Below are 26,277 nucleotides of genomic sequence, written 5' to 3' on the forward strand. Positions count from 1 at the left end.
TCTTTTTATTTAATTATTTTGATAGGAGTGATTATTTAGGAAATGATTATGTGGCTGAAAATGATTTATAGTGATTTTTTAATAACCTCTATAAAAGAAGTGATTCTATTGGAAAAGTGAATCAATGAAGCGGATTTTTTCAACTCATAGCATCTAGTTCATTCTAGAGAATTATTTCTAAGAAATTATTTTAAAACTGAAAAGTATAAACAATCATTTAACAGAGCTTTCACTTATTCCTCTTTAAAAACTAATGTGAAAAATATATCAAACAGACCCAAACTCTCAAACTCTTACCATATTGCTTGGTCACACACACTGCAATAATGCATTACATGCAAGCTACGTTACTGTTGGAGACTAGGGATACACTTTCAGATATTCTAAATTGGACCGGATGCAATAGTAGGCTAAAAAAGCTGTTTTTTCCTCAAAATAAAAGCCCATGACGGATCATATTATTTTTGTGTGACCACAACAAACAAAATGGATTGGGTAAGTACAGATTGCGAATTAATAATCTTGCCGTGGTACTCTTTAATTCATTTTGTGGCAGTAATTTGGGACCTGGTGTGCATTGACGTATGACATGCTCCGAGTTTTGGACGAAATGGACCCCATGATTTGCACCTAACGCCGGAAATTGAGAACAAAATGGATGGTGTCCAGTGCACTTTTAGGCATCATGCTGTGCTAAAAAAAATCATTCGTAGGAAACAACATTATGGTTATAGGCTTTGTAGCATACTGCTAGTTGTGTGATGAGGCAAAAGTCATGGGATAAAGGATCGTGTAGCTCACTGAACAAAGACTGGTACACACTATAAAAAAACCATTCACTGCCGACGTATAAAGAGATTTCATTACTAATTTTAGAGTCAGCGGAAATGAGCAGTAATAATTTCTGATTATTATTGTTACGGATCGATAGTGAAAGTCGACTATTACTGTCGGTTTAAGCCTTCAGCCGGCAGTGATAGTCGGACGCCGAATCAATCTTTTTGGGATTAGAAAAATTGAAAAAAGTGTATTTTTTTTAACCTGAAGAACCTCAAACCGCCCCATCGCAAGTCACAAGTCACGCGATTTTTCGCGCAAAATACACGTGCAGTTTGTGGCACTCGAACTTGGAACCTCTCAACTCGCGCGATACGTCTTTACCATCGCACCACAAAAGTACTAGTGATATCACAGCATATGCAATCATTTTGATATCTTCTGTCTGAAACTTTAAACAATTATTTGGATATCTAAATGATATCAAATGAAAACGTTTTCAACCACAATGTTGTAGATTTTGTCGAGGGCTACAATTTTAATATAAAGTTTGTCCCCATCCGACTTCGTATGAAAAAATTATGAATTTTTTAAAATAAACTATCATACACTATCACTACCGGCTGCTCTAACCGAGCACTGCTGGTAGTAATAGTGGACTTTCACTATTGGTTCTTTTCAAATGGACTTTTAGTGCCAATCCATGATACGAATCGGCTGTGATATTCCATCGCTGCTAGCTCGTAAGAAACCGGTAATGATGAATTGATATCTAAGCCAATTTCTGTAGTAGTGATAGCATCATGTGGTGACTTACTATGAGGTAGCAAAATCTTTAGTGAATATTTATAGCAATATATATGGAGGTTATGTAGCAATTTCAACAAATATATGTAGTAACTTACACTACCACATAAAGAGTCGTGTGGTGACTTACTATGAGGTAGCAAAATATTTAGTGAATATTTGTAGCAACATATATGGAGGTTATATAGCAATTTCAATAAATATATGTGGTAACTTACACTACCACGTAAAGCGTCATTCGCGTCCCCTCTTCACTGCCGATTTGTAAGCTTCAGCTGCATATAAAAAGCTAAGTCGACAAGAACCGATAGTGATAGTGATTAAATCTATCGATTAGTAATATTAATTGACAGTGATAATCAAATTATTACTGACGATTGAAGCTAAAAACTAATAGTGATATATCACTATCGGTTCAAAAATAAATTGATAGTGGTATTAGCTCATAAAAAGACGCATCTTTTATAACCAACAGTGATAATGACTATCATTACCGGTTGTGTTTACGAACCAGCAGTGATATTAAAAAATCCATACGTCTTCCATCGCGCAACTGCCAGGCTTCACGTGCCTAGCTGCTCAATCATCTTTCTAGTGACTTTAAATGTTTCCTCACTCTTACTTGCTCTCTCTCTAGCTCTCTCTCCCTAGCCCACCGCCGACCCCCTCCACCACCCGCGCAATCCGCATGGATTCGTTGCCACCTCCATCGCCATCTCTAACCCTTTCTCCGAGGATGCCCCCCACACCTGCATCCTCGTCTGGGGGAGGAGGAGGCCCTGTCAAACGAGGTAGTGCCCCCCACCTTCAATTTCGGCATTTTGATAACTTATGTGGAGACTTGGTAGGAACAATGAGTAGACTTTGTTACCTAGTTTACATGTAACTTACCAATATATATAAATATTTAAAATATATCCAATATAGATATCATTTTATTGTATTCATTATAACGAACATATATATGAAGTATTTTTTTTACTCATGAGTGTACATGCTCCCCTCTAATGGGTGTTCAGAAAGAACTATGTACATATAAAAAGTAGTATATATATCTTATAAAGTAGTATATATTTTAGTTATAACGAGATCAACTATGAGTATATATCTCATAAAAAATATTTCATTTATAAAGAAGTATATATATCTCATAAAATAGTATATACTTCAGTTATAACAAAATAAGTACAGACTAATATATATATATATATATATATATAAAATAAAAAGCGGACAACAGATAAAAGAGTTATGACGATTCAAAGGGGCTAAACGGATTAGTAGAAACACGCTAAACTCGTGTCTAGCTTAGCTTGCCCACCATTCCTCCAAAGCCGATGCTCCACACGGTCCACTCCCGCTCCGACTATTTGGTCCACAACCCACGTCAGGCACATTGCACGCTACGCCCTTTGCACGATCTCCCTAGACGATAAACTTATAGAAAACAAAAACCTAGCTGTGTCGCTAACTCCTGGGCCCATATCCCCGGCACAATAGTACTTCCTCTTATCCTAAATATAATTTATCAGGACATCGATACGGTATCTAATACAACATTTTAATCAATAATATATGTAAAAGTATACTATTTTAAATAGAAAGAATTATAATAAAATTATTTTTATGGTGAATTCAATAATATCGATACTTTATTGATAATTTATATAATTTTTAGCTATTAGTAATCAAAACTAAACAACGAATTATATTTGAGATTAGACCCGGTAGCTTTCACGGGCTGGTGGCAACGCAACCCCTTTGCCTCTCTCTTTTCCTCGTGGCGGCAGCAGGTCTCCCAATAGCAGATGCGCCAGTCCGGCCCCACGGCACGGTGGGCCAACTCGCTTTCGTCTCGCGGAAACCCCACCCGCAGCCGAGCCTGTTGTAGCGAGCAGCGGTGGCGGGAGGGTCGGAGCACACGACCCGCCGTTTAAATCCTTCGCCGACCGTTAGGGAGCAGAGCACGTGTGGGCCGCACGTACGCGGCAGGAGAGGTGATCAAGTCGCGGTCGCAGGCGATTTGGTCGGGAGCGTTGGTTTTTTGGAGCTTTGTTCTGATCGTTTTGGAGTTTGGAATTTGAATAGATGCTCCTTCAATTAAGTGCTAGTCCCGTCGTCCTTTAATTAAATGGCATTCTCGTTGTCAAATTGACTTTCCGAATAAGCCACAGGGAACTCTTTTGTGTTTTGCCACTAACCCAGATATCGTCAAGAAATTTTGCTTGTTTTGTTTTCACAGTTATGTTATGCGCGATTTTGTTTTGCCGTTGTGGTTTCTTGAGTGATTCCTTTTAGTTTGATGGCTACACTGCATTGCATACTCGATAAGTGTAGGATTAGTGTTTGGTTCGTGCTCATAATTTTGATATTTTACATTTATATACTAGTACTTGACGCATATGCCATTATAAACATACATGTGGTGTAACTGCTAAAAGACAAAGGGTAAATAATAAAGACAAACAAAGAGCAAGAGGCAACGACTTAGCGTGAAAAAACCCTTTAAAAAAACATAGAGGCTTGACGACTGTAGCTATACGAGGGAAGTGACAAAGCAACGGATTTCATAATCGGCCGTGAGCTCAATTCCAGTACTCTCTTCATTCATAAATAGTAGATATATTTATTTTTGAAAGAGTAAACTTTATATATTTTGACTAATATTTAATTAATTTATAAGAATATTTAGTATATAAAATTATACAACTAGATTTATAATTCAAAATAATTTTACACTATATATAGATTTTATACAAAGATTTAGACTAAAATAAATATGTCTATTATTTCTGAACCGAAAAAAGTAGCTAGGGTGCTACTATAGAAGTGGTGCAAAAAGATACCTGATAAAATTAGAAGGATAAAATGGTGCAAAAAACTTGAATTTAAGGAAGCAAATAAGTCCAAAAATATGGTCTAACCCGGGTATTGCAGTGCCACATCAATTGATACTGCATTTCCACGCGAGTGGCATAAGAAGTTCTTGGTTGACAACACTTCACTTTTTTTAAAAGAATATTAGCATTGTCCCCTACTAATTATATATTAATAAAATAAAGTTTCTATAGAAAGAAAATTACAAACCAAAAATAAAAATAAAAAGAGACATGTTGGGGGATGATCCGTGACAATGAATCCACTGTATACCGGACGACGAGCGCATTGATCGACGTTTCTTCTGGTTGGATCAAATGGACATAAGAACGCGGTGATTTATCCAGGATCAGACCTCCCGTGGGATAATAGCCCTATATCTTGTGTATTTTCTTATGAATTGGATGGACTTGTTATCGAATCCTCTCTACAAGCTAGGTCCTCGCTTTATATAACAGGGGAAAAGGAGAACAAACAAACATATCGTGCCAAGCAATACAACAGATCTACTCTCGATGAAGCCAACTACTCATATGTCATCATTATGAGAGGTATGCACGTCCATCCTGCTCTGGTCACCCTGCAGGTCCTGTCACGTTCGGTTGCAGTCATGCTCGCCGAAAGGAGGTGACTGAGGAAGAAATAAACTTGAGTGGACGATATTTAATACGATTTGACTGGTTAGGTAAGTACCTGCACTGCGATCAGCAGGGGCCAGTCACAGTGTCTTTTCCCTCGACCAGGGGGTTGATCATCTAAGCCCTACCTTGGTCGTGGGGTGCAGCCGTGGTCTTGATGACGCCACCCATTCGACTGACACTTGGTAGTGTGGGGCCTGCTAGGTGGGGCACCCCTTATCTATTACATCGTAGTGGCCCGTGTTCGTTGTGCGTCTTGTGGTCATGGTCGCCTGCGGTTGCGCCACTTGCGCCCCAGGTGAGTGCATGTTTACGCTAGGGAGTGGTTGTTGACGCGGCCTGCTTTTGTCATCGACTCTGGAAACCACATCCTAAGGGGAGGTTAACCACCCGGAGAGAGAGAGAGAGAGAGAGAGAGAGAGAGAGAGAGAGAGAGAGAGAGAACATGGAGGGGAAGAAACAAAATGGTGTTGGACCTGAGGGAATTTAGATTCCCCAAGCGTGGCCTCTCGAAATTCGAAAGGACTGAACCCTGCGGCGGTTGAGATACTATGGTGACCCTTTAAATTGTAGCGCTAAGGTCCACCATGAAACTTTCCATCGTCTCCCTTAGCCTTCAAGCTTCCGCGCCCAGAGCCCTTCATCTCTACCTTCGTTCTTGCCACCGAAGCATCTTTCTCCATCGCCTGATGGCGTGCTCTGGGAACGGGCCAACCTTCCACAAATCCAAGTGCGATGAGGCGAGGCTGAAGCAAATGCACAACTCCAACCAACTCACTCGCTGCCTATCATCTAGGTACCGCTTTGGGGGAGAGCACGCCTGCTCCCCGCTAGGGAGAGATTGTGATGTTCATCTCTTTCTTCTTGGTTAGTCTCGTGCCATCCTTCTCCAAGTTCTTCACCGCTGTCATCTTCTTCTACGACATCTGTCATCTCCATCTCAATCTCAATTCCATTCTCACGCTGAGCATCTTTGCTCATCTGTGTGATAACTTCGTCAGGGTCGAACCGTGCCTAGACCTCTTCTGGTTCTTCTACACATGTTGGTAGGTGATCGGGCCTGTCACCAAAAGCTGTTGGTTCTGTCTCCACAACGGTACCGTGGACTCCTACATCAAGGTGGGCCTCAAGTCATCGCAATCGGGCTGGAGGGAGGAGTTGTTTCACCTCGCGGTAGATGACTCCTTGGACAACCTCTGTGTGCTGAGCGTGATGGCGCAAGTCATCGACAATTGGGGCAGCGCCCCCTCGACCACTCTGGAGCTGTTGATCCTCACCAAACGGATCGGTCAGCTCCAAGTGGACGGGCTGATGGGGTTGGATGTGATTCATGACTTCATCAAGCACTGGTTGTGCCCCTTATGAAAGTGAGCACATTCGACATTCCACTACACTGGGGCAGACGATGTCACTTGGGAGAGCTCCTCGGGTAATGCAGCAGCCATTCCCCTAGTGCTTTTTGTTAGGTGTGCGACCTCTCACATCTCCCATATTATCCAGATCTTTCTGATGAGGCCATTGACTGGTGAGTCAGGAGCCTAATGTCTGTACCCTTCTGTTGTGCGATCTTCCCTTGTTGGAAAGATTACGGCTCAAGAGGGTAAGTTTGGCATTTTCCAAAATTCTCAGCCCAAGCCTTCTCCTGGGTTAGGGTTTTCCGGTTTACGCCGTTGTAGAGTCTTCCTGAGGTCGATCTCCTACGCTCGATAATCAATGAGGTCATGAAGGTCCTCGAAGCCACTTCAGGGAGAGAGGCTCGCCGAGACACTCATCATGGCGCCCAATTAACCTCTGCCCTGGTTAGTACTAGCCCCGCAAACAACCAACCTAGTCACGGTACTGACTTATCTGGTCATGGCGATGACTAGGCTGCTTAGAGTCGACCATCGACCATGGGTGGAGGTTTTGTGAGTAGTGCCGATCAGTAGAGGAGCGACCAGCTGCTGCTCGTCAATCCTCCGGGCAAGTGGGGAAGAGGTCAGTGGTGGATCTAGCTTCCCTAGAAACATCCAAACACGTCTGTAGGGCATCGACCACTAGTGGTTCTCTAGCAGCTACGACCTCCCCCTTGCCTGTTCTTAGCAGCTTCGCGAGGACGAGCGTTGTGCTCACCGCTCTTACTATACGGTAAGTTCTTCGGTTAGGCACGGACACTCCGTGTTCTTTCCTTGACTCCGTAATTTGTTGTCGCTACATGTCCTTGACCCTCTCAATAACTCTAGCCATAACTCCACCACCGCCCAGCTGGATGCCTCAGCCCTCGGGACAAATGTGACCCCGACACCGGGATCACTTGTTGTGGCCTGCACAGCTGCAAAGCCTTCCATGGTATTTCCCGTGGTGCTTGCTCCTGCCTTCGACCCGCTCTCCCTAGTCGCCAACCTCTCAACCTCCATCAGCAAATTGATCGTAGAGAAAAACATGGCAAACCACAAATGTGCTGAGATGGAGTGGCTAGTGGTCGATGAAAAGGAGGCGAGGCGCGCGCTTGAGTAGGAGAAGGCTGCTCTCGTAGCCTGAAGCACCAAGCAGTTGAAGGCTGAGAGGACAACCTGTGGCTTTCTGAGGGATGCCTTCCTAGCAATGCGGGGGGGGGGGGGCTTAAGGAGCGGCGGTCTGGAAGTCATCGAGCCAAAGGAAGAGTCCGCGCAGGGCTGGGCCTACACCATCAATGTCTTGGCAGAGAAGTTGACCCAGTTCCCGGGCATCCTAGATGCAATGACCGTGGACGATGTTGCGAAGGTGACGAAAGCCGCAGCGCAGAATGTCCTTCAGTGTTACCATTTCCGCAACCTCGACTTTAACCTCAAGCTTGTTTGGGAGAGGCTTTTGACCGCCAGTTCTGAATTTGAGATGAGGCTACAGGAGGAGTGCCAAGGGCTAGTGGAGTATGTAGGGTCTCTCTTTTGGGTGGTGACCACCGAAGAGTAAACATCACACTGTATCTTGAGCATGTAGCATATTTGAATGAATTCTTTCATTTCTTTGATAGGCTTGTGTTGCTATTGTGGTCATAGTGCTTCTATTTTGACTTGCCCTTCTACTCGCTTCGTGCCCCTGACCACCTCCATCGACGACTCTATCGACCAGCGCAGCTAGGAAGCGGTGGCCAAATGTGAACTTAGGTTCGCAGTTGAGCGAGAGACCCTATAGAGCGATCTTCGAGGTGCACCAGCCTTGTCACAGAATAATCCACATGTAGTCCTAGGCTATTCGAGTAATACTTGACCAGCTGACTCTTGTGTGTTTTGTGACATGTTTCTTCGACCAGCTTGTCAGGAGGAGCTACTTACGATGCGAAGTGACCTAGAGCAGAAGATGATGGACGATGACCAGCGGCGGTTATATTTCTATGATTGCCTTAGTCGGACATTTTCTCCACTTGAATCGTTGCTTCGGTCTGCCAGCATTCAAGTTCATCCAACTCCCGAGAGCACCGTGACTGCTCACATCAACTACCTCTTGGTGGCCTCCGAGGAGGCGGGTGTATTCGAGATCGAATTCTATGACGCCTGCATTGCCCTTGACTGTGTCAACGAGCACTTCCCCGACCTTGAACTTGCTTTGGCAGTCTCTGAAGGCTTGGTCAGTGCTTGGAAGACCATGGAGGAGCTTCACAACCTTGCAGACTCATTTATTACAACTCAATCCCTTCTTTGGACCATCTGGTTCAAACCACTGAGAAGCGTCTTTGGATCCTAGGGACACTGAACAGATCTTTAGAACTAGCAACACCTGAGTGGTCATTTTGTAATATGAGGACTTGCTCCTAAATAGATTTTCCCTGCACCCATGTGGTGAGTAGGCTATGATCGCCCGTTACACCTAGAGGGTGCCCAGATTTTTCGTACCGCTTGCTAGTTAGGTCTGTGGTGCCTATGATAGCTTTTAGCATGGCAAACCCTTCCGTGGTGACTAGCGCTCGATCTGAAATGGGAATTGCGGTATCTTGACCATTTTCCTTCAGCCACCCACATCCCTGATATTGTGCGAGCAAAAATTTTCTTCCCACGTACCACTCACAAAATGCGCGAACTTGCAAAATAATCTAGGAGCACAAAAAGGTAATCTAGGAGCATTAAAAAGAAGACAAATTAAAATTAATATTACTCTAGCTCCCAGGCAGTGTAACCTTCAAATCGAAAAAATTTACAAGCTAAGGGTAGTCCGCTCTTGTTTGGGAGATCATGCAAAACAGAGAAAAAAGGGGTTCATGCTCGAGCAGCCTTACGCATAGAACTTGTGCAACTAGTCTATGTTCCACGAGTTGTGTAATACATGACAGTCCTCCATGGCTAGTTTGGTCGCACCAGGTCGTGTAACCTCAACCACTGTGTAGAGCCCTTCCCACCTGGGGAAGAGCTTGTTCCGGACTATCTTACTCTGGATTTTCCTTAGGATGAGGTTGCCTACAATCATGGTTCACTCTCGCACCCTATGGTCGTGGTAACGCCTGAGGCTTTGTTGGTATCATGCTGCTCGAATTAGAGCTAGATCACGGAACTCTTCAATTAGGTTTATGTCATCCTCCCGTCGAGCCACCTGGGCATCGTCCGAGTAGCTGGTTACTCTAGGAGACTTTAGGGCGATCTTGGAGAGGAGCATTGCAATCTTGGAGAGGAGTGTTGCTTCAGCACCAAAGACTAGGAAGAATGGAGTTTCGACCGTTGCTCTACTGAGAGTCCTTCACAGCGACTAGAGTACTGTGGGGAGTTCATCCACCAAACGTCTCAAATAGCTTTGAAGCCGACTGAAGACTTAGGTTTTGACCCCTTATAGTATCATCCAATTTGCCCTCTGATCTGCCCATTGCTTTGAGGGTGTGCCATTGCTTTGAGGGTGTGCCACCGACATGTAATATACTTTGGTCCTAATCTTTTCGCAGTAGTCTTTAAAAGCGCTACTGATGAACTGAGTCATGTTATCTGTAATTATACGGTTTGAATTTTCAAACCGCACTACCAGCCCCTGTATGAACTTGACATTGTCGTGGCAGTGATCTACCTGATCGGCTCAGTCTCAATCCACTAAGTGAATTTTTCAACTGCCATGAACAAGAATTTGAGACCACCAGGGGTCTTAGGGAACTGTCCCATAATATTGAGCCCCCAAACAACGAAAGACCAAAAGAGTTGTATGGTTTGAAGTGCTTGGGCTGATAGGTTGGTCTGTAGACCATGGTACTGATATGTCTTGCACTGTTTCACCAGCTCGCAAGTATCCTGAAGGGCCATGGGCCAATATAATCCTTGTCGGATTGCTTTCCCGACCAGAGTGCGGAATGAAAAGTGGCTACCACATATGCCTCCACAGATATCAAAGAGCAGGGCGTTCCCCTCTTTCTCAGTGATGCATTTTAGTAAAAGGCCATTGCTCCCCCTGCGATAGAAGTGTCCCTCTACTAGGGAGAATTTATTGTCTTGCTGTGTGACCCTTTCTACTAACACACCATCATCAAGGATCGGTCGATTATGAAGGTATGCCAAGGTCTTATCCATCCAGGTTGCACCCGAATCAAGTTGGGTGACAATAGCATGGTCCCCGAGGAGTGCACCAAAGGAGGCATTGCCTCCAAAGGTGTTACATCGGTGCTCCATTTCTGAGCGGAGCATCCCGTTCATCTTGGCCTGGGGCCACGGTGGATGATTGTGTGAGTCTTTCTTCAAAGACGCCATCAGGGATAGGTGCGCAAGAAGAAGCTAGATGGGCCAGTTCATCGGGTTCATCGGCAAGGAAGTTATCCCTGTGCGGGACATGCTTAACCTTGAAACTGATAAAACGTCACTCCACCTTTCTCACTTCAGCGAGATACGCCGCCATTGTCTAGTCCGAGCACTGAAAATCCTTTTGCAATTGGTTTACGACCAGCAGCGAGTCCCCTTTTCTAGCAGATGTTTTATACCAAGTGTGGAGTTTGTTTTCATTCCGGACAAGAGGTCCTCATATTCTACAACATTATAAGTAGCAGGAAAACATAATTGAACCACGCATCGGAGGTTGTCATCGGTTGGTGAGGTCAAGACCACTCCAATCCCTGCTCCCTACAGCATGAATGACCCGTCGAAGTGTATGATCTATTGCTCTTCCGCCTCTAGTTGTTGTTCCTGTTCGGTCCCAAAGGACGACCACTCGACCACAAAATCGATCAGCGTCTGAGACTTGATAGTCGTTCGGGGGATGAAACGAATATCAAACTCCCCGAGCTCCACTGCCCACTTCACCCTTCTCCCAGCTACATCCCTGTTGTGGAGGATCTCCCTAATCGGGAGCAAGAAGACTATATTAATTTTGTGGGCCTATAAGTAGTGTCTGAGCTTGTGAGAGGTCATCAGCACGACGTGTAACAGCTTCTATGCCTGTGGATACCAAGCCTTTATGTCATGTAGGACTTCGCTAACGTAGTAGACTGGTTGCTAAAGACCTTCACGCTCAACGACTAGGACTGCACTCGTGACCTACGGGATAGCCGCAACATAGAGAAGGAGTTCCTCATCTGGTCGATGAGCGGTTAGTATAGAAGGGGAAGAGACATACCTTTTGAGATCTCGGAAAGCTTTCTCTAATTCTGACGTCCCCAGGAAACGGTTGTTTCTCTTCAGGAGCTTGAAAAATGGCAACCCCTTCTCTCCCATCCTCGAGATGAACCTGCTCAGCGCCACCATGCACCCCATCAGCTTCTGGACTTCCTTCAACCTAGTCGGGGACCTCAACTGGTCTATGGCTTTTATCCTTTTAGGGTTTCCTTCTATTCCTTGGCTGGACATGAGGAAATTGAGCAATTTCCCCGATGAAACCCCAAACGTGCACTTCTCTGGGTTCAGCTTCACGCGGTACTTTCGGAGGTTGTCGAACGTCTCTTGGAGGTTCACGATCAGGTCATCCTTGGTCTTGCTTTTTATGACTACAACATCAACATACACCTCAACATTTCTACCAAGCTGTGGTCAGAGTATGAGTTGAAAGCATTGTTGGTAAGTGGCACTGGCACTTTTCAAGCCAAAAGGCAACTTTGCATAGCAAAAGACCCTAAAGGGCGTTACAAAAGCGGTTTTCTCCTCATCTAATCTGATGGTACCCTGAACGGGCATCTTAGAAGCTTAGCAAGTCATTACCGGTAGTCGAGTCAACAAGGTGGTCGATCCAGGGTAGAGGGAAGAGATCTTTTGGGCACGCCTTATTGAGGTCAGTGAAATCAATGTATATCCTCCACTTACCATTAGGTTTTCGGACCATGATAGGGTTAGCCAACCACTTTGAGTATTGTGCCTCTCGGATGAAGCCTACTTTCAGGAGCTTGTCAATCTCCTCACAAAGTGCTTCCCTTCGGTTAGGTGCAAACCAACGTGCCTTTTGCTTTACAGGTAGCATGTTGGGTCACACTGATAACTTGTGCTCGATCATCTCCCTAGGGACCCTAGGCATATAAGGCGGATTCCAAGAAAAAACGTATGTGTTTGCCTGGAGAAAAGTGATGAGCGTGAGTTCCTATTTTGGGTCCAGGCCAGCCCTGATTTGGACTATTCTGGATGGGTCGACATTGTCTAGGCGCACTACCTTGAGCTGGACGTTGGGATTGGTGATGATATGGACCTTCTTTGGGCGGCCACTTGGCCCTATGTTCTCGGGCTGCGACCTGGGAGTCAACTTGACTATGTCGAAGCTCCTCTTGTCACAGTACAGAGTCATCTTTGGTTGCCCAAAATGGTGATGTCTCCCTTAGAACTAGGGATCTTGATTGCCTGGTATGCATAATGGGTGATGGCCATGAATTGGGCCATCGCTGGTCGCCCTAGGATGCCGTTGTATGCAGACCTAAGTCCACCACATCGAACATGACCCTCTCGGTCCTAAAGTTGTTTGGTGAACCGAAGATGATGGGCAACTCGATCTGCCCTAATGGCTTGATCAAAGAGCCGTAAGTGATCTTGAAGAAGGGAGGAGATGATTTCAACGCACTCATCGGGATCTACAGGGTGTCTAGTGCGTTGGCAAAGAGGAGGTTGACGAAACTCCCTCCATCAAGTAGCACGCGCCCTATTTGGATATTGTGCATTGTGTGCTCGACCACGATGTGGTAACATCCGGGGCGCTTAACGCATGCGAGGTGGTCCACCTGGTTAAATGTGAGGGGTAACCCTGACAACTTCAGTCGCGCACTCAGGCCTGGTATAGTTGCGCATACCTCGCGTGCCACTGACTTGTACTCATCATTTGAGGAATACATCGCGACACCCCCAAAGATATGATGAACCATGTGCTTGTCCTGTTGGAAACCTGAAGCCGACTAGTTAGGATTGACCCCGTCTTCACCATCGCCATCGCACCTAGGTTTGCGGCCCCCAAGCTCTTTGTTGATGATGCCTTGCACAACCTTGCATTTGGCCAGGTCATACGCGTCAGTATTGTGGATGAGGAAGTATCCATTTCCCTTTTCCCCGTCCTTCTTCTCGAAGCGTCGGCGCGGTTGGTTGGCTGCTCAACCGCCATGATGTTGGGTGGCCTGGCCTTATGCTTCTTCTTCTTTTTCTCCTTTCGATCGACCCCTTTGGAAAGGGCAGGATGGTTAGAGGTCGGTTGCTACCTCACACCGATCTGGCGCTCTCGGCCTCGACGGTCTGTGCGCACTTGTCCACAAGCTCAAAAAGCTCGATAGTGCTCCAGACCTCTTTGGTGGTCAGCTTTTTCGACTATCTTTTGGTCTCTGACCCCCCTCCAGAACGCGATAATGACAGACTCACCCATGATCTTTGGAATGGTATTTTGGCATTCGATGAAATACCAGGTGTAATCTTGCAATGACTCACCGTGGCGCATCCTGACCTAGTACAGGTCACCCTAGACCCCCAGTCAGGCACAAGTTCATTGGAAGTTAGCAACAAACTAGTCGCATAAGTCTTCCTAGGAATGAACCGACCCATGTGGGAGGTTCATGAGCCAGGACAGAGGCGAACCAGTTAGCGCAGTCGGAAAATAGTTCACCATGACATTCTCATCACCACCCGTGGCTTGCACCATAGTGGTGTAGATCAGTAGGAACTCCTCCGGGTTGGTCGAGCCATCATACTTTTTGGCTAAGACCGGTTGAAACTTATCTGGCCATCGCATCTCCTGCAGCCGAGCAGAGAAAGCATTGCATCCCATCTTGTAGAAGGGAGCCACTCACCGATGGGTAGCTTCGCACGACCGGGGAGAGAGCCATCAGTCTCGCGACCCTGACGATAGGGTGGAGGAGTCCAACATCCCCTCGCAAGGAGAAGGTGAGTGGCATGGCTGCTTGCCTTTTTCCTGCTCTCTCTGGGCATGATCCTCCTATTTTCGGGTGGCCATTTGGCCCTGGATTACGTCACGGGGGTCGCGGTGGCAAAGGGAGTAATGCAGGTCATTGGGTCTCTGAACCCTGTCGACCGTGACGCCGACCACTCCTCATGATGGACAAGGTAGCTACTGCAACGGTTTGGCGCCAGACGGTCTCTACCAAGAGGGCGAGGTCGTCCAACCATGGTGCTACCGGTGAACTCTCAGGTACCGCCACTGGCGGGTGAAGCACTTGTGCAATCTGTAGGTTATGTGCGAGGGTCATGGCTTCACAATCAAGGCGCTGGCCACGGAGCGATGATACATCGTGAGGGGGGAGCCCCCGACACTCGTGTTCCACATATAGTGCAAGTTCATGGCGTGGCGTGATGACCTTGAAGATGATACCACCAAAGGTTCAACCCCAGACAGGAGCTTCTCCGGGTGGCATTATAGTCATTGGGGCAGTATAGGACTGCCTCCGTGCCTAGCACCGGGCTGGTTTCCCTCTTAACCAATGGCTTGGGGCTCACCTCGTGTTCTTGAGACACGAGCGTCTCTACTGCCCCCCCCCCCCCCCCCGTTGCATGGTCCGCCATACAAACTTCATATTCGGTCTCTGAATCCTCAAACTCTATCACTGTGTCTCATGCTCAGAGCACACTGAGCTCATCTGTGTCATACTCCATGATGAAAACCTCACGACGGTCAGGGTTCTCGAAACGGGACTCCATGACTGTCACAGATCCAGACATGGGTAGCCCAATCATGGTCTCAAAACTTAAAAAATGCAAAAAACGGACCCCTACCTAACGTCCCAACTATCAGGGGATTATCCCTGACAATGAATCCGGGGTATAATGGACGATGAACGCATTGATCAGCGCTTCTTATGGTTGGATCAAATGGGCGCAAGAACACGAGGATTTAGCCAGGTTTAGTCCTCCCGTGGAATAATAGTCCTACATCCTGTGTATTTTCTTATGGATTGGATGAACTTGTTACAGGAGAAAATGAGAACAAACAGATAAACCGTGCCAAGCCATGCAACAAGCATACTCCTGATGAAGCCATCTACTCCTAGGTCATCGTTACGAGGGGTATGCACGTCCATCCTACTCTAGTCGCCCTACAGGCCACGGATCACTCCAACTTTACGTCTGTCCACGATCATGCTCGCCGAAAGGAGGTGGCTGGGGAAAAAAAACTTGAGTGTATGATATTTAATGTGATTTGACTAGTTAGGTGAGTACTTATCCGGTGCGCTGGTTGCAAGGTTTTTTCCCCAGGATCAGGGGGATGGTCGTCTAAGCCCTATCCTAGTCGTGGAGTGAAGTTGTGGTCTTGATGACGCCAACTGTTCGATTAACACTTGATAGTGTGGGGTCCACCAAGTGGGGCACCACATACATATTACATTGAGAAGACCTATACATGTTATTCTAAAGAGACAATTCATTGTTTCATCAAATCAACTTGGTTAGCTTTAGCTCTATGGATAACCAGAGTGAAATTCTTTTTGAAGAAACTCCGCACGACCTAAATGGAAGGATCGACATCATTAAAAATCCAATCGTTTATGAAAAACCAGATACTCCAACACAATAGAGTAATGATTTCCATTGCAAACCATGATTATTGTTGACTCTAAGCTGAATAAGACTAACTGTTTCTGGCAAAGATGCAAAGCAGAAAAAGATGTTGTCTACTCTCTTTAATCTACAGGATACATAAATCACAGGTGTATGATTGAAGATTCATATTTTTTTTGATGCAATACCTCCTTTGTGTTAAGCATATCTTTAAGTAATAACCAAAATAACATCTTGTGCTTCATCTGACAACAAAATTTGCAGTTCCATTTGAAAATAGGATGTATTGGCCTATGACTAATAAGATATTTGTAGGCTGTGCATGCTGAGAAGTAACTTCTCCAAATGTAACTCCAGATATCCTCCTGGTGCGCAGAATAAGGCTGGAGAGAAAATATTGAGAACATGAACAAGCGACTACTAACAACACACATAACTACCTGATTTATGAAAAAAAAAATTGGTGTTCCTTTTATCCAAAAGCAATGGCATGCCACGTCCTACCCTAACTAGGTTGGGTGTTGGTGATCCCAAGAAGATCGTACAGCAAAGTTAGTTAGTGATGAGCACGTAGGTTGACTGAATTGAACACTTCACCTCTCGTTTTTCTATACCTGTAACCTATAGCTTCACCTTCAAACTTGCCAATATTTTCACTCTTCGCATCGTGCTTTCTTGGTCAATTGTCCATGGAGGCAAACAGAAGTTAGAGCAAGGGGAAGAGAACAATTGGCAAAAGCATGTGTCATGTGGCTCTATTTGAAAGAGATTGAAAGCTATTCCTACACTCTTAGTGGGTAACTAAAATATTTTTTCCCACAAAACAAAAAGGATCTGGTAGATTCTTTTTGATGTTTTCTTTTATCAATCCATTGAATAAGTTTACTCTTAGGTCAAACACAACACTAGTGGAATATTGGAATAGGAGTAGGTGAAGTCCCGTGTCACCGACGACATGATAACTTGAGACTTGTTTATCCCGATTTACCGCTTCAACCATTTGTACACAACTACTTATGGTCACAAGGAAATGCCATTTTCGACGGTGATATAATATTAAGACACAGTTTTGTATGAGTGTAACACAAACAGAAACTAAGTCAGTCTCACGATCTTATTTTGTATGAGTGTAAGCTAAATCCATTAGATACATAATTGTACATTGGAGTGCCAAGATATACTATCTTCATTTTTGCCGAAATACACTAACCATAAACCTCCTACCTCACCTTTTTGGAGATTTGAGGATAACTTGCAAATGTGTTTTCTTTTCTACAAACTCAAATACACTTATAGAGTATTTTTTTTGGTAAAACTGGAGAAGATCTAGCCATAAGTTCCTTTAAATTCTTTAAATAAAGGACTCTAAAGCTATAGTTTTGCGATAAATTCCTCCCTAGATATGTACAATTTTAATAAAGTTTCTTAAACATTTAGATTTGTGTTGACCAGTCTAATAGGAGTTTTGCGAAATTTACTACTTGATCGGTCCAACTGGTTCACTTGATCCCACCTTGAAGACTCCAACCTTTTGTATTGGATGCAAGTGTAAAGAATTGAAATTCTTGTTTTTTTCTTTGATAATGGAAGCTTTGTTGACTCTCAATATTTTATCATGATGATACAATCTTATAAGAGTTCACTTTTTATATCTGCATACTTATGATGCACATATGCCAAAGTATGAAACAACTAAAAAACCAAAATTGCAACAAACACTCTAAGAGAAAAGTAAGATGGTCCAAAGGGAAATTATGTTGGGTTCATGATCCGAAGCTTGAAACCTCATTCATGTCAAGTAAATAGCACTATTACCATCTCTCGAGATTCTAGCTGCCGAAGTACAAACCAAGTACAGAGAGTTTGTAAATACTAGTGATTAGCAGGGATATCCTGAGATTTTGGTGGCATGAGGCAAAAGTAAAAACGGGCCTCATTAAATTGAAATATTAAAAAATTAATTAATATATGAATTATAAAAATAATATTCAATGCATTAAAAAATCATTTCCGATAAATACTAAAAGTATATAAAAAATAATGCTCACCTCAAGCACTTTCTAGAGATCATTTTAAATAATTTCTTCCAATATTTCTAGATATGAAGTTATTAATGATGGTACTAATATCAATCTCATCCAACATTTTCTTCTTTATGCATAAAGTTATAAAACCATTTAATCTTTCTTGAGACATTGTGGACCTTAAATAGTTCTTAATAATTTCAACTTTGAAAAACTTTTTCAGCTGACGCCAAAGTCATAGGCACAATAAATCAGATTTGATAAACAATAAAAAATTATGATAATAATTTGTTTCTTTGACATACTCAAAAATATTCATAAAGATATTGGCCTATCTAACAAAGTCAATTGTATGACCTTTAACTTAGACATTAGATCATTTAATTTAACATCATATGAATCAAGTATTTATAAATTAGCGCATCAATCTTTCAATTTAATATAATCCAATAATTTTATAGTTGTCGAGCTCAGAAAAAACTTAAATATACTTTTAAATGCTTGGAGTTCTTTAAATCTATTTGTTAATGAAGTGTTTACCATATTAACAATAACTAAAAAGTAATTAACCTTAAAAGTTAGCTTAACATATAAAAGTAATTAACCATAACCAAAGACTAATACACCACTAATACATATTACCTACGTTCTCTTTTAGATGTCATTTTAGCCTTCAGCACATAAAACAAAGTTACAATAAATCCTTTCATACATGACATGTTTACCGTTCTCGATTTTTCCAATATCCAAGCAATGACATATAAGTCACTAACCCACCACACTCATTAAATTGAAACTCTACTTTTCAATAGCTTTAATATAAACACTAATAAAACACCACTTAAAAATCTAAAATGACATTTGTTTAAAAATAAAATAAAATTTCTAAAATGACGTTTATTTAAAAATGGAGGTAGTAGGATGGATGGGACCCTGGATTTTTAGGCCCGGGTCGGCCCTGATGATTAATGGTAACTAATCAGCCCCGCGACCTGAGGTTGGAGCTCGGGAGTCATGTCATAGTGCGCTTTTACTCAAACAAAACCGCCGAGCGGCGAAAACAAAGAAAGAAAAGTAAAGGAGCAAAAAAAAAATCCACCTTACTAACCACAATTTTTAAACCTGAAACAGCCGAAAGAAAAGCGAGCGAGGGAGCAGCGCACAAACCTCCCACCTTTCCTCCCCCTCCATTATAACCACCCCCACAAAACCACCTCGCAAGCAGGACGCCGCAGCGCCCGTTAATGGACTCCGCAACAGCCTAATTCCACCGTACATTTCAAACCAAACCAGCCGAGCGTAGCAGCGCAGCGCAGCGGGGTGGGAATGACAGAGGCGGCGGCGATCCTCTCGCTCTCCGCGGCCGCCGTGGTGGAGGACGTGCTGCGGCAGCACGGGTGCCGCCTCAGCGACCGCGACCTCGCCTCCCGCAGGGCGGAGGAAGCCGGTGCAGCTCGCGCGCCCCTCGCTTGTGTTCGTTTCGGTTTCGCGGCCTCGGCTGGCTCTCTCAGGCGTCACGGCGTTTCTGAATTTTGTTTGCTCTGGTTGGTTGGTGCAGCTGCGAGGCGGAACGAGGCGGCGGGGTGGCTGCGCCGCACGATCGGGGCGGTCGCCGCGCGCGACCTCCCGGAGGAGCCGTCCGAGGAGGAGTTCCGCCTCGGCCTCCGCAACGGCCAGATCCTCTGCGGCGCGCTCAACCGGGTCCACCCGGGAGCCGTCCCGAAGGCAAGCGCTCTCGTTGTGTTCGTCAATTTGTTTCGCTTCCATTGCTGCTGCTGCGGTTGCAACTGTGGTTTGATGGTGTCCTTGTGCTACGCGCGCACTTGCAGGTGGTCGTGAACACGGCGGCGGACTCCGTGCTGCAGCCCGACGGCCCGGCTCTGTCGGCGTTCCAGTACTTCGAGAACGTGCGCAACTTCCTAGTGGCGACGCAGGAGATCGGCCTGCCGTGCTTTGAGGCCTCCGATTTGGAGCAGGTTCGTGTCGGAGCGAGTGGGTGGGGTGCCACCACCTGGCTTTGCTTGCAACTGCAACAACTTGATGCGCATCGTTGCTTTCAACACACTCTCTCGAGGACGAGGAGCCTGTGACCTTGATGCGCCTTTTTGCCTTTCTGGGTGCAGGGAGGGAAGAGCGCCAGGGTGGTGAACTGCGTGCTCGCACTGAAGTCGTACGGTGACTGGAAGCAATGCGGTGGCACCGGGCCGTGGAAGTACGGGGGGACTCTGAAGCCGTCGGCTTCCGGCAAGCCCTTCGTGAGGAAGAACTCCGAGCCGTTCCGGAGGTGCCAATCGATGAATGAGGGCGAAGTTCCCTATGAGGAGGCTGGATTCAATGCCGAGGCTCATCTTGATTCCGGTGACATGGTTAGCTCCACGTTCTAACTTTGAAGCTGCGTCCTTCTCTTTCTAGATACAATCTGGTTAAACTGTTGGTTCTTGATGAATGTGTCTCCAAACAGTCGACGTCGCGCCCGCTAAAAATGTTGGTTAGTGCCGTTTTGTCTGACAAGAGGCCGGATGAAGTTCCGCAGGTAGGCCAATCTGCTTCCCCATTATTTTGTAAGCTATTTACAGGTTCAATGGTGGTATATTCTGATCGGTTCCCTATTTTTCGTGAGCTTACTGGTTCCATGGAGTTCTTATGCTGTTGTTTGTATGCAGCTCTTGGTGAGCTTACTGGTTCCATGGAGTTCTTATGCTGTTGTTTGTATGCAGCTCTTGGAGTCCATGTTGAGCAAACTTGTCGAAGAATTCGAGAATCGTCTAAACAGCCAAAATGAATTGGTATGTTTGATATCATTTGTCCATTTCTTATCTTTTGCTTTTGAAATCCTTCTGCATACTGACATATGGCAATATGCTGAGCGTGCAATTGGTAAAATAATAATCAAAGTTTCCATACATTGGGACAGATCAAAGCGGCTCTTAAAAATGGTATCGACAGCACCAAATCCTTTTCGAAATCAATGGTTCTTGTTGACATCACTCCTAATCCTAGTGAGAGAAAGGCAAGTTGTAAATCACTCTTATTTAAGATGCTTGAATTGTTTTTCTTTACCAAGTTACTCCTGCTCTCACAAATATAGTTAGGATAACTATACCACTGTTTTAGCCTACATCCGAAAGTTTCTTTGATATTCTCGTCTATAGATGGATACAACAGAGATGTACTGTAAACATAAACAAACAAAAAGGGAAGCATCTAGAGAAGTGGCACTCAAGCAACATTCAATTCTCCAACAACAGTCAAAGAATGTTGAGGTAACTTTTCAGTGTTCGTTTTCTTCCCTAATATCTTGTTAGTGGTTACATAACCGTTCATGGTTGTATTGTTGTCTCTAGGAACTTAAGGCTGACCTGATAACTACAAAAGCGGGTATGGAGTTTATGCAAATGAAGTATTCTGAGGACCTCAACATTCTTGGTAATATGAATGTCTTCTGGAGTTCTGGTGATTCATTGACTACTTTAAACAAAAATTGATAAGGAATACACACTTGCAAAAAAATTATTTCAGGAAGGCACCTGTTTAGCCTAGCTCATGCTGCTTCAGGTTATCACAAAGTTCTTGAAGAAAATAGAAAGCTATACAATCAGGTGCAGGATCTTAAAGGTGCGCTTGTTACATTGGACATTCAAGCTTGGAGATGCGAGCACGAATTTGGAAATATTTGGCGCTTTAAAAAAGAGAGGAAAATGTGCGGTCTTAATTTTTATGTCTCTTGTCTATAGGCAGTATCAGGGTATATTGTAGGGTACGACCCTTTTTACCTGGACAAGCAAGTCCTTCCACTGTGGGTTCCATCGATGAGGGAAACATAACCATTGTCACTCCTTCAAAGTCTGGAAAGGAAGGACGAAAAACTTTTGGCTTCAATAAGGTTTTTGGCCCATCAGCAACACAAGGTTTTCTACCTTGTCCCTTTCTGTCTTCTTTTTTATATCTGAAATGGAAGAGAATCCACATAGTTTTCCGTTGTGCAGATGAGGTGTTCTTAGATACTCAACCCCTTATTCGCTCGGTTCTTGATGGATACAATGTTTGTATCTTCGCATATGGCCAAACTGGATCAGGGAAAACATACACAATGGTGAGTAATACACACTAATAATCTGGCCAATACGAGTTACTAACATCAATTAAGAGAGGTCCTAAACAATACTATCATGTATTATGTTAGCGTTGTCTGATGGTTTTATGTAGAGTGGGCCCAAGAACATGACTGAGCAAACCCAAGGTGTCAACTATCGGGCACTTAGCGATCTATTTAAGCTTGCCGAACAAAGGAAAAGAACCTTCATGTACGATATTGCTGTGCAAATGATCGAGATTTACAACGAGCAAGTCAGGGATCTCCTTGTCAATGATGGTCTAAACAAAAGATATCCTACTGCAATTATATTTCCGTCAAATTGTGCCAGTTTCTTTTATGTTATATTACGCCGCCACAGGAAACTGATTTCCTTAACAAATATATACATTAGAGATAAGGAATAACTCTCAGAATGGGCTTAATGTGCCAGATGCAAGCCTTGTCCGTGTGGCGTCAACAATGGATGTAATGGAATTGATGAATGTTGGGCACAAGAATCGTGCTGTCGGTGCCACAGCACTAAATGACAGGAGCAGTCGTTCCCACAGGTAACTTTGCAACCTTTATGTGTAATCAAATCACTTCAAGTTATTTTAACATAACAATGGAAAGTAATGCAGTATTCTTGCAACCTTGCAGTTGTCTAACTGTTCATGTTCAGGGAAGGGATCTGACATCAGGGACCATTCTTCATGGTTGCATGCATTTAGTTGATCTTGCAGGCAGTGAACGGGTTGATAAGTCAGAGGTCACTGGAGACAGGTTAAAAGAAGCACAGCATATAAACAAATCATTGTCAGCCTTAGGGGATGTAATTGCTTCGCTTGCCCAAAAGAATGTGCATGTACCTTACAGGAATAGTAAATTAACACAACTTCTCCAAGATTCACTTGGTAAGATAACTCTCTTGCAATTTCTTCATGCACTGGTGCTGGCAGCTGAGTATAGTGAGCATTCCTTTTTAATTGGACTATATCGATATATCACAGGAGGTCAGGCAAAAACCTTGATGTTTGTTCATATAAGCCCAGAGAGTGATGCTGTAGGAGAAACTATCAGCACCTTGAAGTTTGCCGAGCGTGTGTCAACTGTTGAACTTGGTGCTGCTCGACTAAATAAAGAATCCGGTGAAGTTAAAGAGCTTAAAGAGCAGGTTTATTTCTGCTAATATGTTACTCTGTCATCTTTTGTACTGCCTTTACAAGCTATTTACATCCTCTGCTCATGCTCAGATTGCTCGACTTAAATCAGCATTAGCAGCAAAAGATTCCGGACTGGAGCAAAACATGAGTCGTGACTCTGAGGCATTTAACATGAAGATGCTTGCGCCTGGTTTTTCAAATAGGCGACAGGGTAGTTCTGATTTACTGTCTAGCCAAACTAACTTCAGACAACCAATGGAGGATGTTGGAAACATAGAGGTAACAGTGTTCTGAACTTCTCTATTATGACCATGTACCCTTTGCAATCCAAATTGTTCGGTAATCAAAGATACATGGCATAGTGAATTATGATCATGCACTCTTGCCATTTCAGCTGCCATATGATTCTTCAATATTTTTGTACGATCATGAATCATGTGTGATTTTTTTTTCAGGTTAGAGCCAATCCTACATTGCGGCAAAAGAAACCAAGCTTTGATATCCAGGATTTATTAACATCAAATGATTCTCCTTCATGGCCAGATAGCAATTTGAGGGTGAATTTTCAGATGGGAGATGAAAGGGTAGCAGTTGGTGGGGACTGGATGGATAAGGTTGTACTGAACAACAATAACTCGATTGGTGATTGGGAGGGGGACAGCGCAGCTTTACCTGACTTCTTTTACCAGAGATATCATTCAGGTATGAGGGAGAAGCAGTACCAGAGAAATAACACAAGACAAAAGGATGACCGTGAGATTGAACACCAAAGGCCTCGATTTTACTCTACAAATACTGATGATTCTGATGACATTGATATGGCCACAAGTGATTCCTCAGAATCAGATGCACAATGGCAGCTCTATGTCCAAAGCATGAATAACTCAATTAGTGAGAGCGGGTCGAAGGTTAAGAAACCGCAAACGAAGATAAGAGACAGCTCAAATTCCAGGTAACTGCTTTTGACATTAACAACATCTATGTTGCAGCAAATAAAATTGTGTATTACCTTTTCTGGCACTATGGAAAACAGAACACACCTAACCACTCGTCACAGTAGATTTAAATCACTATTGAGCTATTTCTTGAAACTTTGCAGCGTTTTATGAATTATGACTTCAACATTTTGCATGGGCGGCACATTACCTTAATTTCAGTTATGGACGATACAGTTTGCCTCCTGCTTAATTTGAATTGAAGCGGTGAAGCATTCCATTCATGAATGTGGATCACAATAATTTGAAGAATGCTGTTTGCTAAGGTTAATCACAGGGTTACTGGATGTCTGAAAAATTGTTAGCATGGAGTACATATACTACTATGTATCTTTTTTGTCTAAACATCTTTTGTTCTTATAAGTTTCCTTAATTTGAAATGTTTTGGAAAATGAGAGAAAAATCAAGGAACAGACTAAGGTAGACATATATTCACGACTTCTGTCACTTGAAAGACTAATTCTTTTGTCCCGTGCATTTACACATCAGGACACCAATTCATTCTCAAATACCATCAGCGTCAAGAAAAGACACCAACGGTTCAAACAGATCTGTTAGGCAACCTTTAAGCAGAAGCGATAGCAGAAGGCTTTCATCAAATGGAAGACAAGGTACAAAGTAGGACTCTTGCAATGATCGTGTGCATTTCTGTCTTTCTTTCAGTGTTTGTCATCAGGGATTGCGAGGTTGTTCTCGAGTACAGCAATGAGTGACAATAAACCCAATTGATTTTGTCAGTGTGGTGAGTTGTGATCTCAACAACTGGTGTGTGAGGCCATTAACCTTTTTTTTATTGGCCTATCAAACTTTGTTGACTTCTTTGTAATTCTTTGTATCTTGTTCATAACATATAATGAAAAGAAAGGAAATTGATCAATCAAAAGCTGGTGCCTAATTTCTCTAGTCGACCACCTTTATCTTTTTATAAAGGCTCTTTGCAATGTGCTTCAGTTATTGCTATCGAGCATCCTATTGAGTGTCACTTTTGCTTTGCTTGCAATTCTTTTCAATCAACATATGATTTACATGGGCCTACTCTCCATGAAGTTCATAATAGTAGTTTCTGGTGATATAGGTTTGTTTCAGTTAATGTGAAGTACAGCCAACACCCTAATTTGCATTCAAATTTTACGTAACTAACAGTGCAAAGCAACCTGAAATATGGCTTTGCTGTAGGGTTGCAATGCCTGCTAAGAGACGAGATGAACCTGAACATACAATTTTTCTGTTTATCTGCTGTGGGGATACTCCACAGTCCACACATTTGGTTATTGCTTTGGAGCATCACTGTAAACTTACACGTCGTCCCATGCATTTCTGAGTGGAATTGGTCAGAATTGTATGTGTTGCTCAACTTGCATATTCTCGGGCAATGAGAATGTGTAACTGGAATTTTGTGCGTGTTTTCCATTCGGTTTGGTTTCAGCAGAACGAATTTGCAAAGGTATAACAAATACAGATTTTGCACTACTAGAAGAAAAAAAATGCAGTATAAGCATAACATATTAACATCTACTCGAAGAACAGAAGCCAAAACTTTGAGAGGAAGAAGCTCATTCTGTAATCCTGCTGAAAGGAAACACCAATAGCCGTGCCCAGAATAAAAAAAAAAAAACAGAGAGAGAGAGAGAGAGAAGCTCACCATGAAGTATAGGCCCATTCGAATCTGCTATTAATAGCCCGGATCGTCTTCACTAGTTGGGCCTCGGCACCAACCCGTGGAGGCGTGGGTGGTTGCTTCCTCTTAGCCCAGCAACATGGACGACGAATAGTGCCCACAGCTCTGTTCCTGCTCGTCATGATCGAAATCAAATCAAAGGCCAAGGACTTTACAGTTTGTTCTTTTCGTCGTGAAGGTAGGGTGTCAACTGTCAAACGCGGATGCGCATAACTTAGCGAAGCATGCCTCTTCTGTAGATGTTGGTCGCCATCTATGTCTATCCCCTCCAAACTTTGTGGATGGTTGTGTTCATGGCATGAACAAATAAAATCCTTACCTTCCCTTAAAAAAAAAAAAGAAAGCTCTGTTCCTGCT

General features: G+C 43.8%; 1 protein-coding gene across 1 annotated transcript; it reads left to right on the top strand.

Annotated features, from left to right (window-relative positions):
• The first annotated feature begins 19,151 nt into the window (after positions 1 to 19,151).
• On the top strand, positions 19,152 to 25,148 carry LOC133916273 (kinesin-like protein KIN-14F). The gene is made up of 19 exons (XM_062359884.1): positions 19,152 to 19,456; positions 19,568 to 19,734; positions 19,839 to 19,985; positions 20,133 to 20,375; positions 20,471 to 20,542; positions 20,727 to 20,795; positions 20,924 to 21,019; positions 21,162 to 21,272; positions 21,354 to 21,435; positions 21,529 to 21,624; positions 21,744 to 21,917; positions 21,996 to 22,102; positions 22,216 to 22,394; positions 22,492 to 22,653; positions 22,745 to 22,998; positions 23,095 to 23,258; positions 23,338 to 23,526; positions 23,703 to 24,199; positions 24,732 to 25,148. The coding sequence occupies exons 1-19, from the start codon at positions 19,336 to 19,338 to the stop codon at positions 24,862 to 24,864; spliced, it is 3,063 nt and encodes a 1,020-aa protein (XP_062215868.1). The 5' UTR covers positions 19,152 to 19,335; the 3' UTR covers positions 24,865 to 25,148.
• The last annotated feature ends 1,129 nt before the right edge of the window (positions 25,149 to 26,277 follow it).

The sequence above is a fragment of the Phragmites australis genome, chromosome 4, assembly GCF_958298935.1.
Source record: "Phragmites australis chromosome 4, lpPhrAust1.1, whole genome shotgun sequence".
Classification (NCBI taxonomy): Eukaryota; Viridiplantae; Streptophyta; class Magnoliopsida; order Poales; family Poaceae; genus Phragmites; species Phragmites australis.